Below are 13,024 nucleotides of genomic sequence, written 5' to 3'. Positions count from 1 at the left end.
ACTTACCACCTTAAATAATATATCAATAAATACTATATTCTTCCCCTGAAAAATTGAAATTTAATGACGAAATGAGATGTTTCCCAACACATAAAGGCAACTATAGAATTTGATTCTCTCTAAATAACTTAATTTATTATCAGATTTGAGTATAAATTATTCAGATTATATCATACGATTGATACATAATAAAGACAAGAACTGCTGAAAATATTTACATTTAGGCTACCGTATGCTAAAATATTATTTCAAACTAATCATGCTAAGAATTTCAGTATTGAGCAATTATAGCAGTACCTATGTTTTGGATGATAATAGTCACCACACTATTAGGTACTCATAAAATGCATACATAGAAGCAGTGAGTCTAATTATTGTCGTATAATTTCATCCCCCTTAAAAATACCTATAATATTGAGGTGTTGAATTTTTAAAAATAAAGTCTGGTCAAATAAGTTTCATGAGAGATAAAAAATCACTATTCCAAATCACATTCTTCCTCAGATATTTTATTCCTTAATAGTTTTTTCTCCCCTATCCTTCCTCCCATCTTCTCAACCCAATCCAAAGCTGAAACAGAAAGAAAATCATGTTGAAATTTATAATTTTATTATATTTCCTAAAATTATTTGAAGTTGAGAGATAATTATTATTCTTTTCAGTGTAATATTCCAATCAATTGTTTTTCTGTATGATTCTCTTTGGAGTATAATTATAATGAAAATCATAATATAATTACCAATAGCTTATAGCTCGTCTATATTTGCATCACACTGGAATCAGTCTATCTAGGTACTCAAAATATTATCCTTCAATTAATATTGTCTTCCATAAAGATCAAACAATGGCCTAATCTAATAAAACATACATATTTCGACTACCTATGTAATGAGAGCGATCATTCTATCCAAGTACATTTGAATCAGAGCAATAAAAGTATTTGCATCATTCACGATCTTTGAGATAGCCAGCCGAGCAATTCCCTTTTTGAATTTGCTGTTATATATATTTTTAACGTACTTCTAAAGCATTGACTTGACAAATAATACATTTATTACATAAAAAACAGTCACTATCTATTCAATACAGTAACTGTCGCAAATAGCAGGTCGAGTTACAGTTATTACTATAGCATGAGTTATCGAATAGCTCTTCTAATTCCAACATCATGAATAGCCTACTATAACCCTAATGAGATAAATATATAGAAATGCACCAATAAAATAGAAAAGTGTTATTCATTATTTTTCTCCCAGTGCCTATCCGTTAAAGAATATTGAATCATATTGATTATTATACAGCATCCTATAGACCTACTAAAACTGGGCATGGTCACAAAGAAAAATTTTCTTATTACTAAGTTGATATAAACATATAAGATTAAAGGAAGTCCACTCAACTTCAGTAATAGGATATATCCTACTCACTTCAAATTGGTAGAGTTAGATGCAGCATTGTTGGCGGAAAAATGTCCAAACGGAGTCTCGAAGTTGAAGCTTTGTGCTTGGTTGGACATATTGGAGCCGGACAGTCCAATTCCTGAGCCGCCGCCTGTGCCAGAGTTGCCAGTCATGGAAGACGCCGTGCTCCCTCCCGTGGAGGATGCTGCATTTCCTGATGAAGGTTCAGTAGCACCTGCTCCATATCCACCACTACTCGGTCTCGATCCATATCCTCCCGGTCGGTACCCTCCCCCATATGGATCTTCCGGCCCACCTCCATAGGGATCTGGCCTCGAGTACCCTCCATAGCCACCAGGTCTCTCTTCATAACCTCCATATCCTGGTCGTTGCCCGCCATATCCCCCATAGCCGCCGCCATACTCATCTGGACCTCCGTAGCCATGATGGTGATGGTGATGTGGTTGGTGAGGGGGTGGAGGAAATGGGTGATGTGGTGGAGGTGGTGGAGGGTGGTAATAGTTGGAATAGTATTGTCCTGTTCAAATAAAATGGTATTAAATCTTCAACACAGTGATATTTCTTTTTTAGGGCTACATCTAAATACATATACATAAAAACTAAAAAACAAAGTACGGTACCGGTATCCTTTTGACATTGATTAATATTATTTTACATGTTTCGAACTGTCAAATCATTTCAAGTGTGAATGAACAAAATGAAAAACATTAAGCTGTACTACTATGACATACTACTAACATAATACTTTTTTGTTAATTTATTATCAAGAAATAAAAATTAAAATCTAAATACACTTTTTTACTCAAGTGACTCACTTGAAAATGGCATTACAGTTGAAACATGTTATGAGTGGAAAACAATTTTCAATGGGTATTCAGATTTTTATTTTTTATTTATTTTTATTCCTTGATATTAACATAATACTATAGTCAACCGCACGAAAATAGACCGATGGAAGTTGTAACAGATGAGTGCAACGTTGCCAAATAAGAGTTGAACAGTTGATTATACATGAAAAATTCTTCTTATTTTTATAATATACCTGACGAATTGGCAGCGCGGGGTGTTGGAGAGGTACGCAGCCGTTCCAATCTCCATCGGACTATTATTTTTGTGCAGTTGACATGTCATGTATTACATGAATACAAGAAGTATTAATTTTGTTCATGCATATTTGAAAATGACTTGAGAGTTCAGAACACATTGTTGTGAAAATAAAAAATAATTTTAAAAGATACTTTGAACACAGCAGTTAATACCGGTATAGGTAGCCTAATGCTGAACATATTAATGAATATATAGAAGATCTTAACGTTGAGATGGTTCTAGATACTTCCTATACACATATACATGCTTCATTCACTTCCTAAACAGCTCACTTCTAGGTCTACTTACTACAAGCTAATATTACACAGTGGAAATTTCTGAGGCCCCGTCTCGTTTCTTCAATCCGAACTGATAACTATAGTAACCTCCTGTGTTGGAGAGTTTGCTCATGAACCACTGTTGTATTGATCCTTGAGATTCGCAACTTGTAATAATTATACAAAGAGTTGGTGATAATTATAGATACAGCTTAATAATTATTTTATCTTCTCCAAAGATAATTTAATTGGCATTATAGGTTCCACTGGGGATCCTATTCTAATAAAAAATCTACTTTTCTGTCTCTTCAAAATGTCTGTCCGTCATCTTGTATTCGCAATATGAATCCAACTTCATTTTGAATCCAATTTCAGTTTTCTATTGCGAAGGTGGTCATGTGAGAAATGATTTCGATATAGAATTTTATGAGAAAATGAATGACTAAACCCGCACATCGATATCACAAACCGTTTAAAAGATATTCACATTTAAATAAACTAACAATAATCCGAGAATTGAATAAATGAGTACATTGAAAATCTAGAAAAAATAAACTATACCTACCGTATCTAATTTTATTTCTTCAAGTGTTATAACCACACATTTAACATTTTGAATCAAAAAATTGATTTGTTGTATTTTTAATGAATGCAGGTGTAGGCCTACTCATTCATTTCATTCCTGTTTGATTTTATAGTAAATTAAAAAATGTGAGTATCTTAACGGTTTGAGAAACGTAGAAACGATTTGAGATATCGATGTGCGGAATTTCACCATTTCATTCTCTCTTGAAATTTTGTATCCTTCTATATCACATGACCATCGATGCGGTCATGATGAGTACGGTATCGATGGTTTCTGATAATACTAGCTACAAATAATTTTTAGTTTCATAGTTTTTATGAAAAATGCAATTAATTCAAGAGTTATTGCATTTTTAATGGAAATAGAATCATACTTTCAATGTTAAAAATGTGTTCTGGTTTGTGTGATTGTGAGCATATAAGTTAATGTTGATAATAGACACCAATTAAACATTTTTCATTGTTTGGGCCTTTAGCCTAATCCTAATCACTCCTAAAAAAGCTACAACAGAATAAATCAGTTAGGCGTGTAATGCAGTTTGATGGTAATCGAACGTTGAAATTATCTATGCAATGAGAAAGCATACATTTATGAATGATTAAGAGAGATCAACAGGTTCAGCCTAAAGAAAACTACCTATATAAGAAAGAAAAATAGATATTATTAAAATCGCTATAGAATTTAATATATATTCTATTAATTAATATTAACATACTGATGAAATCCATTATTATACCTACCTTCTGAACTTTGAATGAAATCAGCTGCTAATACTAGAAGTGAATAAAGTTTTATACATGAAACAAAGCTGAGTTTCTCCATTTGCTGCATATTTTAGAAAAGTCACACCATCACTCAACAGCTAAGCTCACCCTTCAAGAGGCGAATGACACTGCTATGTTCACTAATGTCTTCTTCTTATCAAGAAAACTGATAATTATTTGTTCTAAATGACTGGGTTTCCAGTGAAAACACTCAGAGAGCATCGTCCACATCACATTGTATATTTCCTGTTGGTCAGATTTTTATTAAAAATTCAAATATTTATTCGTAGAAGGTTAGAGATAGAAGTTTGTATCTATGGATAAAAGATTTTTTTATAAAAAAACACACTTAAGATGAGATTTTCAATTGTTTAAGTGATTTGTAGGTCTAGACCTTCATTGAGAATGACAATTTTTTTAGAATATAAAGGTCTGGAAGATGAGTTAGTTCATCAAAGTCATGATGATGCAACACTTCAAACTGGTTTTCTTTGAGTAAATCACTCGAATTTGATTAACGTCACTCAGATGTCTGCAGGACACTGAATAGTAAATATTTTCACTTGAATTTTTCAGCATCAGATTGTCATATCAAACACGGTGCTGCATGTGGGCTATTTTTTGTTCTTTTCATTAAAGCAGCCCACTTATTGGCCACAAAATGCTTATGCCAGAAATGAAATGCTTTTTACAACAAATATACATTTATGGTGTGCTACATATAGGTCGTCGTATCCAATATTACAGGTTTATTAATTGAGCAATCTCTTCTCTTTCAAATTTATTGATTCAGTTCTTGTTATCGATATGGGCTCTCATATTACATTTTGTAGGAAGGGGTAGGCAAGCCTACAAGCCTTCCTACGAGTCCGTGATCTCTCCCCGGAATTTTTTTAAGGATTATTATAATACCCTCAAACACATTTTAAGTGTTCTAGTATGTAAACTATGCTTTGCACTGGGGAAAATTTGCTGTTGTAAAATGCGATCTCCTCAAGTCCATTAAACATGGAGAAATAGGATAATTTTCAATCATTTCGTTCAAAATTACGTGAATATATAATCTCCATAAGAGTTGAAAATTTCCAGAAAAAATGGGTTTGATATGTCTTGAACCCGCAACCTTTGATTCATCATCCGCGCTCGCCAAATACCAAAAAAAGTTACACGGAGTCACTTATTTTGAAGAAAGCCCTGTTTGGTGGAGTTTTTATAGTTGCAATAAGTTACTATAGGTATATTGACAATATCTCTGCTAATTGTTCCTGGGGATATCTTGAGGATGTTTTTGTGCTGTGTGGAATATAAACTATTTGAATCACACATTGAATAAAATTGTTCTAATTATTGAGTTGGAATAAATTTCAAGATCAATAGCAATGAAAATAATCAAATAAACGTAAGTCCATCCTCGGTAAATTCAGAATCTTAATGCAAAATTTCAAGTTAATCAGTTCAGTCGATCAGTGATGATAGTGTATTTCCTATCTCCTACATGTTTATTAAGACGATTCCCACCTTTATTATAGATAAATCGAGAATTGACAAAAATGTCTAGGGTTGTTCTCACAACCTTATAATACCATCACAATACTTTAAATAATATAACCCCAATATATTCATAATTTAAATACCCCATAACATTTTTTTTTTTTTTTTTTTTTTTTTTTTTTTTTTTTTTTTAATTTTTACTCTGATATTAATAAACAGTGATTGATAGCACAAGTTGTTTTTGAATTGTCAGTGAGTTTTAACGCATAGGAGTTTCAAAGTGACTTATTAAATATAAATTATTTTAGAAAATTCAGTTTCAATTCCAGCACTGGACTACTGTCGAAAATGAGACTGGTGAAGATAAGAAAATTTAGTCCACAGTTCCAATAACATTCAGTATTCCTAGGTCAAATCCTTTATTTGTTATGAGGAACCTTCTGAGTACTCCTTTAAAAATTGACTCATGTCCTTTCCCTTCCTCATCGGAGTGTGCAGTATTTGATCAGATTCATCGAACGGAGCTGCAACTTCTACAACTACAAGACGGCATTTACATTGGCAGCGATGACGACAACACTCCAGCTGAGAGCGAAAATCGACTACCACGCCGCGAACGCTCTATCGATACGATCGGGGCGGTCCTAAACTGGTGTTGCGGAGTAGCTACCGACGAAGAATTGGGCGCATACGTGAAAACCGAAACCGACATCACTTCTCATCTCAGTAATCTTCAAGACTTCGTTCACGCTGAACATGTCGAATTGATAGACAACACACGCAAGATGAACGGCATGGCAGAGAACGTGAAGAAAGTATTGAACAACATGAAGCATGACCTTATTCTTTGGCAAGAATCATTCACCCAACAGAATAAGTTTCAGAAAGGGAATACTACAACCGATGTACTGAAAACACAACTGAGGACTACTATTTTCATGTATATGATGACTCTATCTAACAACTACAATGAAATCGACATGAGATGCTACAATCAACAACTTTCTCATCACGTCATTTCAAAAGAAGACCTAAACAATCGACTTCAAGAACTCGAAAAGAAAATAAACAAGAGAAACTTCACCATATCAACAAAAGACAACGATAAAATTCGAAACTTGAAACTAACATCCTGCAGAAAATCCGACAACGAACTATTGGTTACCCTCAAAATACCAATAAAGAAGAAAAATTCAACTATTTCATTATTCCACTTGCAATCTATACCGCTTCATTGGAATGGTCATACCTGCCGTTTGACCTCCCAACATCACCTGATACTTAGAGAAGAAAATAAACTGCAAATCCTGTCAGATGACGAAGAAGACGATTGCCAGTTCAAGCAGAAAGGCCTCTGCTTGATTCCGAGGAAAAAGATGTCGAACTCCGCCACCCAAGCCACTTGTCTCCACCTTCTAACATCAGAAGCAGACGTATCGGAGCTACGAGAAGTCTGCAAATTTGATTGTAAAGCAACTGACAATCAAACCCTAATCACTCGCCTACGAGAAGACACCTTCCTATTCCACAACACCGGCAAAAAGACGACAATTCGCTGTAAAAACTCAACAACTGAGGTCCCAAGCAACAGTCCAGGAACCCTATCACTCCACATCCCTTGCAACTGCGAACTTCAAGACGACAACGGCGACGTACTGATAAGCACTCTTTATCCTTGCGACTCCCGTTCCCATCCTTCTCCAGCTATTAATAACTTAATTCCTCACATGTGGACAAATTATCTAAATTGAGCATCCCAATTTTTAAACATGAGACTCTGCCTCAGTACTTAAACCTTTCAGAAATCTTAAATGAAAATTGGCACTTGAATTTTTCAAAATTTGAAGAGCACAACTCATTCTCAGAAGACATTTTCCATCATGTTGAAATGCCAAATAACTTTGATTTGTTAGGGGTGAACAATAAACTGATCATTTATATTATTATTGTCTGGCAAACACTGATAACTGTTATATTCTTGTATTTATGTCTTCAAAATTATATTAAGAAGAAAGCAAATAAACTGAGAGTCCCGAAACGTACTCCAATTGTGGAATACCCACAGGAGCTTTAAGAATATATTGTGTTTTAGTAAAGTAGTATGTAATGAAATCATTAAAATAATGGGTTAGGATATAGGAAACTATGCAAATAATAATTACTTATTCACTATTATTGTATCCATTTACTCTTTTATGCTATCGATTCAAATATTTTCCCAGATTAGAAGATAAACTATTTCAATTATTATTATTATTCTTATTTTCAAGGTCCACAATATTATTTTGCTTACTCGAATACTATTCGGACTTGATGTTTAATTTTTGCATTATGATTCAATTTTATTACTTTCGTAGATTTTGTAGGTTTAATTTTATTCATCAATATAATTGAAATTTTTTCCATTCAATTCTTATTCAGATATGAATGTATTGAATTGTTGATTTGAAGTTGATTGATGTGTTAGGCTAAGTTTGATTTTTTATGAATTAGTTCACTATAATGTAATTTATATCACTTGCATTTAGCTTATGAATTGGCACTCACATAGATTTAAGGTATTCATTGAAAGTTATGTTACATATAAATATCCAATTAGAATAATATTGTGAATAATAATAATAATTTTAGCTTGCGGTAATTTTGACTTTAATTTTTGAAATATTATTGAAATGTGTAAAAATTAACTTAGAGAGATGCCGTTTTTTCGATAACTTCGGGTCGAAGTTTAGGGGGACCCGGGGATGTAATAGAACTACATAATTTTTATTATTTGCCATGAATTTTCACAATGAATAGATAAATTGCTGACGACGGTGAAAATTCATGACAAGTAAAATTATGGAAAAAATGAGAAGCTAGTCAGTCGGTTACGAGGACGGGACCTGGAGCTATCTACTGCAGATAATCGGGCCCGGCTCTACCCTTCTTTTCCGAGACACCATTTTCCTGGTTCAGTGAGTTCAGTGAGCTAATATTATCAATTTTATTATTATATATTATTCATCTTTTTTATTGAAGGCAAATCCTGTAATTATTCTATTGTTTGTTTAAAAAGTTTTCTCAATATTATTTTTATTTAAGTTTCCAGTTTCATTTTGAGTTACAATTTGATTAAATCGATTACTTAGTTCTCCAAAATATAACTGTTTTGTTTATTATTTTAAAATATAGTTCCTTTCTCATGAGTTATAGAGTTAGATCAATTTAACCTCTCGCAAGCCAAGCGATTCCCCTATTATAAATTGTTACCATAATGTCTAGGGTTGTTCTCACAACCTTATAATAACATCACAATACTTTAAATAATATAACCCCAATATATTCATAATTTAAATACCCCATTACAATAGTGTATTTCCTATCTCCTACATGTTTATTAAGACGATTCCCACCTTTATTATAGATAAATCGAGAATTGACAAAAATGTCCAAAGTCTCTAATCAAATGAATAATGTCCACAAGATGAAAATATAGATAGGGTACCGTATTTCAGAGTGAATTCTGGGAACGGGACTCTTCCTGTTTCACTGGGGAGATTTCCCCAGAACAAAAATAATGCAAGAACGGTAGACCTATCTTGCGTTAATGACAACTCTTTGATTCCACTTGGTGATCAATTCTTTGAGATTTTTTCAATTCAATGGTTATATATATGAAGTAAAAAAGGTAGCCATCTATTTTTTTAATAAGTGAGCATCATTTTTCGAATATATATATAACATCTTTTAAAAAATGTCCTCCTTTCTCCATTGGAAAACCATTTCTCAAGACAACCATGGACAAACATGCAATTCTCAAGCTGCCCATGAATTTTTGCAGCATAACTTATTGACTGTATTTCTTCAATTTCTTGCTGGGAAGGAACAGTATTCTGAGTGAACCGTTCAGGGAATCCCTATATGTTTTTTTTTTATTGTTTTTGAGTGGATAAGGTTGCATATATGTTGCCAATCTCTGGTGCGATTTGAGGGGGGCATCGAATTTATCTCTTTTTCGGGGAATGACAACACCTCGAAACATGAGGCATTACTCTTGGATGTATAATGTTGCACTGCTGTTTATAAAGCAACACGCCACACTGCTCAATCTTGATGGATTCTATATCGAATACGTAGCTATCCCAGCCCAAAAAACAGCGTGTTTGGTATGAGTTTGATAGAATACCAGTCATTTTGCTGATTTAATGTATTATATTGCAGCAGTTTTTGTGTAGATTTTGAAATTTTTATTTTTGCAGCAATTGGTCAGTTGACAGAGCAATTTATAGGGAATGTTTTGAACTCATTTCTTCATCACTATATAGCTTTGGAATAGAAGATAGAGTGATAAGCAGCGTATTCAAAGCCCCCCAGTTTTATCCAATTTTCCGCTCTTCTAGGGATTACAAATTTCCAATGATGAATATTGAATAATATAATAATTAATAATTGAATAATTCTAATTATACTGTAGTAATTAGAATAATCCTTATTACAGAATTTGAAATTAGGTCATTGTTGACAAAGCGCCCACCAGTGCCCAGAGCGCTGAAATATGCACGGTTTCTTGAGGCAGCGACGCTCGCGCCCTGAGTCTACCAATTGCATTACACACAGATAGCCTAAACAGCTTTTAGCACAATCTACACAACATATGCACGCTCGCCCGCCTCCCATTACATAGGGAGCTCCAGAAACAATATTATTGAGTTGTAATATTATGCAATATATACGAACGTTCTTAAACGCTGATAATAGGCCTATATAACATCTCAGTTTGTTCAAACTAACTGTGAACCACAACTTTTCATATCGAAATGATTTTTTCCTGAGAGCCAGGGGGGCCCTTTGCCCCTGAGTATGAGATCTTATGCCTCTTAATTTGTACAGAATTTTAATTGTTTTTTTTTGAGATGTAAAAAGCAATAAAGGGTTGGTGAAGTACAATAAATTTTCCAACAGCCGCCATGTGTAGCCTCAATGTAAAAATTACCTTCTTAATTGTTATATCTTTTGATCTTTGAATAAAAAACAATATTTTATTCATTTATTATAATTACATGTACCTGTTCCATTTTCAGGTACCGGTACCTAACTCGTTCTTTCTGCATGAATATTTTGATCTTGTGCTGTGGAACGAGAAGGAATAAACGGGTTCAGTCCTGTGAATTTATTGGTACCTATGTGAATTTTTATTTTTTCGCGTACATCCAGAATATCATTGTTACAAAAATTGCATGTTGAATTAATTCGTAGACATTGTAGAATTTCATCAATAATAAATTGCTTATCACTTTCGAACACATTTGAATTTTTTAACTTTTCTTGTACCTTCTCAAGCTATCGATCGAGTTTAAGACCTGATGCTGGTGTATATATAATATAAAAATTGAATTCATATACATATTCGAGTCCGAATCACCCCAATTTCAGCAATATATTGCCGAACCGCTCCTATATGAGAGTGTTTTTTATGAGTATAAGATGACAATTAATAGGGTTACTCTACTATATAACTTCTCATAGATTATGATAATATATCTGATATTGTTCAGATAAATAAGCTATTAGGAGGCCTGAGCTGAACATATTCGAGTGATGTCCTTAAACGGGAATGACCCAAACGTGAAACCCACTCATTGTGAAGCATAGTTTAAAAATGCCTCACGGGCCCCTCTATTAGGGGACACTCCATTCACTCAAAGTTGTCGTAGCAACTTTTTGTAAATAAATAAATAAACTCAATCTGTTATCATCTATCCTTCTTGGCGACCGCTTATAATAGAATGGACGTATAATTTATTATATTATTATTGAATTGGGGTAGGAAAACCTTCCTAGCTTTTAATATTTATATGCGGTAGCTTTACACTCACATTTATGTAGCTTTGAGTTGTGGAATCATCCTTCTCTACTAATATTTTTTATGGAGTGTCACAATATCAGAGCCGTATATTAACCTTTTAGTCGTGACCCCGGGTCCCAGGGATCTGGGAAATTTCTGTTTTAGTTATAATTTGGCTTCTGTTTGCTTCACTGTCTATTGTGACCCATGTAAATTCATGTCAGTAGACACTTAAACTTGATGTAGAGTTTTAATAGTGCTCTGTGACTTGTTTTCGTGGGATGACGTCCCAGGGACCCAAGGGTCACGACTAACGTAATTTTTTTCGCTCTCTTCAAATGCACATTTTTATGCAATAGTGATTGGATTCAAGCAGTCAATATGTTTATTTTGAACAGAGACTTCGAAGAATGTGCAAATTGACTTCTCGATCTCTATTTCAATGACATTAGTGAGGCTAAAAATAAATGCATAGTTCAAGATAAGAATGCTGACCCTGAGTGGGGTGATAGTGAAACCAATAAACTTCATGTGATCCCAGGAATACTAAACCTCCCCTAAAAGTGAACTTTATGAGACCTTATATATTTTTAATATTTCTAGTAGTGTTTCATGTAGGTTTTAGGATTTATAATACTATTCATCACTATAATTTCATAAGTCTTGCAAAGATTGTGCAACGAGAAATTGAGGGTAGAGTAAAAACTATCCTAAGAGTGAACTATGACTTACAATTTTTTTCCTATCTTTCTAGTAGTGTTGCATGTAAGATCCATCATAGTATTCATCACTATAATTTTTTGTTCACTTTATATAAAATAATAACCAAAAGTTACTTTTCACTACCCTTAAATTTCACAAATTTATTTTTATAATTATAATAAAGATCGATTTCTGCTTTACCTGAATGCTCAATGCGTTCATCAATAACCCTTGGACATATTAGAATCATAGAATAACATTACATCTTGAAATATAAAAGAAGCGGGTCCCTGGGACCCAGGGTCACGACTAGAAGGTTAAAAAGATGCTAACTATTCCTATCATTTCTATATTATCTGCGATCTGCCATTCAGTTTCAAATATTTCTACAAAGATTTCAGATTGAAATTCTCAATATTGAGTATATTCACAAAATAAATGTAATGAGAAGTCTTCAGTCTGCCAACTTTACTGATTTTGAGGAGGAATTGAGGATATATCTCTACAAATTCCAGCAGATAACATGAATAAATAATTGAAATGTTTCATATGTCTCATAAAAAGATAATTTAATAGAATTAACACTTTGCACAGAGATGTTGTGGAATTTCTCCATATTAAGGTGACTCAAATAAAAACTTTGTGGAATTGACAACATCTTTTTATTTCACCTTAATAATTTAATAGAATTTATAATTTGTTTTTGGTTGAAGATAGTTATAAGTGTGATCAATTTCACTTAGGTCTTTTCTATCCTCCACCAAAAGTCATTCTATACATTTTAAGAGAATTTAAAGATTAAAAAAACACAGTTTTATTTTTGTCACATCCACATTTATTTAAAATAAATGTGGATTAATTTGAAATGA

The 13,024-nt window shown here is 33.2% G+C and overlaps 1 protein-coding gene across 1 annotated transcript; it reads right to left on the bottom strand.

Annotated features, from left to right (window-relative positions):
• Positions 1–108: 108 nt before the first annotated feature.
• LOC111052516 (glycine-rich RNA-binding protein 3, mitochondrial-like) lies at positions 109–4,269 on the bottom strand. The gene is made up of 3 exons (XM_022339223.2): positions 4,112–4,269; positions 1,428–1,938; positions 109–570 (listed from the first exon to the last, which is right to left on the bottom strand). Exons 1-3 carry the CDS (start codon positions 4,200–4,202, stop codon positions 555–557), a joined length of 618 nt encoding a protein of 205 aa, XP_022194915.1. The 5' UTR covers positions 4,203–4,269; the 3' UTR covers positions 109–554.
• Positions 4,270–13,024: the final 8,755 nt, after the last annotated feature.

The sequence above is a fragment of the Nilaparvata lugens genome, chromosome 1, assembly GCF_014356525.2.
Source record: "Nilaparvata lugens isolate BPH chromosome 1, ASM1435652v1, whole genome shotgun sequence".
NCBI lineage: Eukaryota > Metazoa > Arthropoda > Insecta > Hemiptera > Delphacidae > Nilaparvata > Nilaparvata lugens.
The sequence above is the reverse complement of the archived record's forward strand: the minus strand, read 5'-3'. Positions and strand labels throughout refer to the sequence as shown.

Coding starts and splice junctions, on each gene's coding strand:
- LOC111052516 (XM_022339223.2), bottom strand. CDS start 4,202: ATGCAGCAAATGGAGAAACTCAGCTTTGTTTCATGTATAAAACTTTAT. Junction 1,939..4,111: donor TTTCATTCAAAGTTCAGAAG/GTAGGTATAATA, acceptor TTATTTGAACAG/GACAATACTATTCCAACTAT.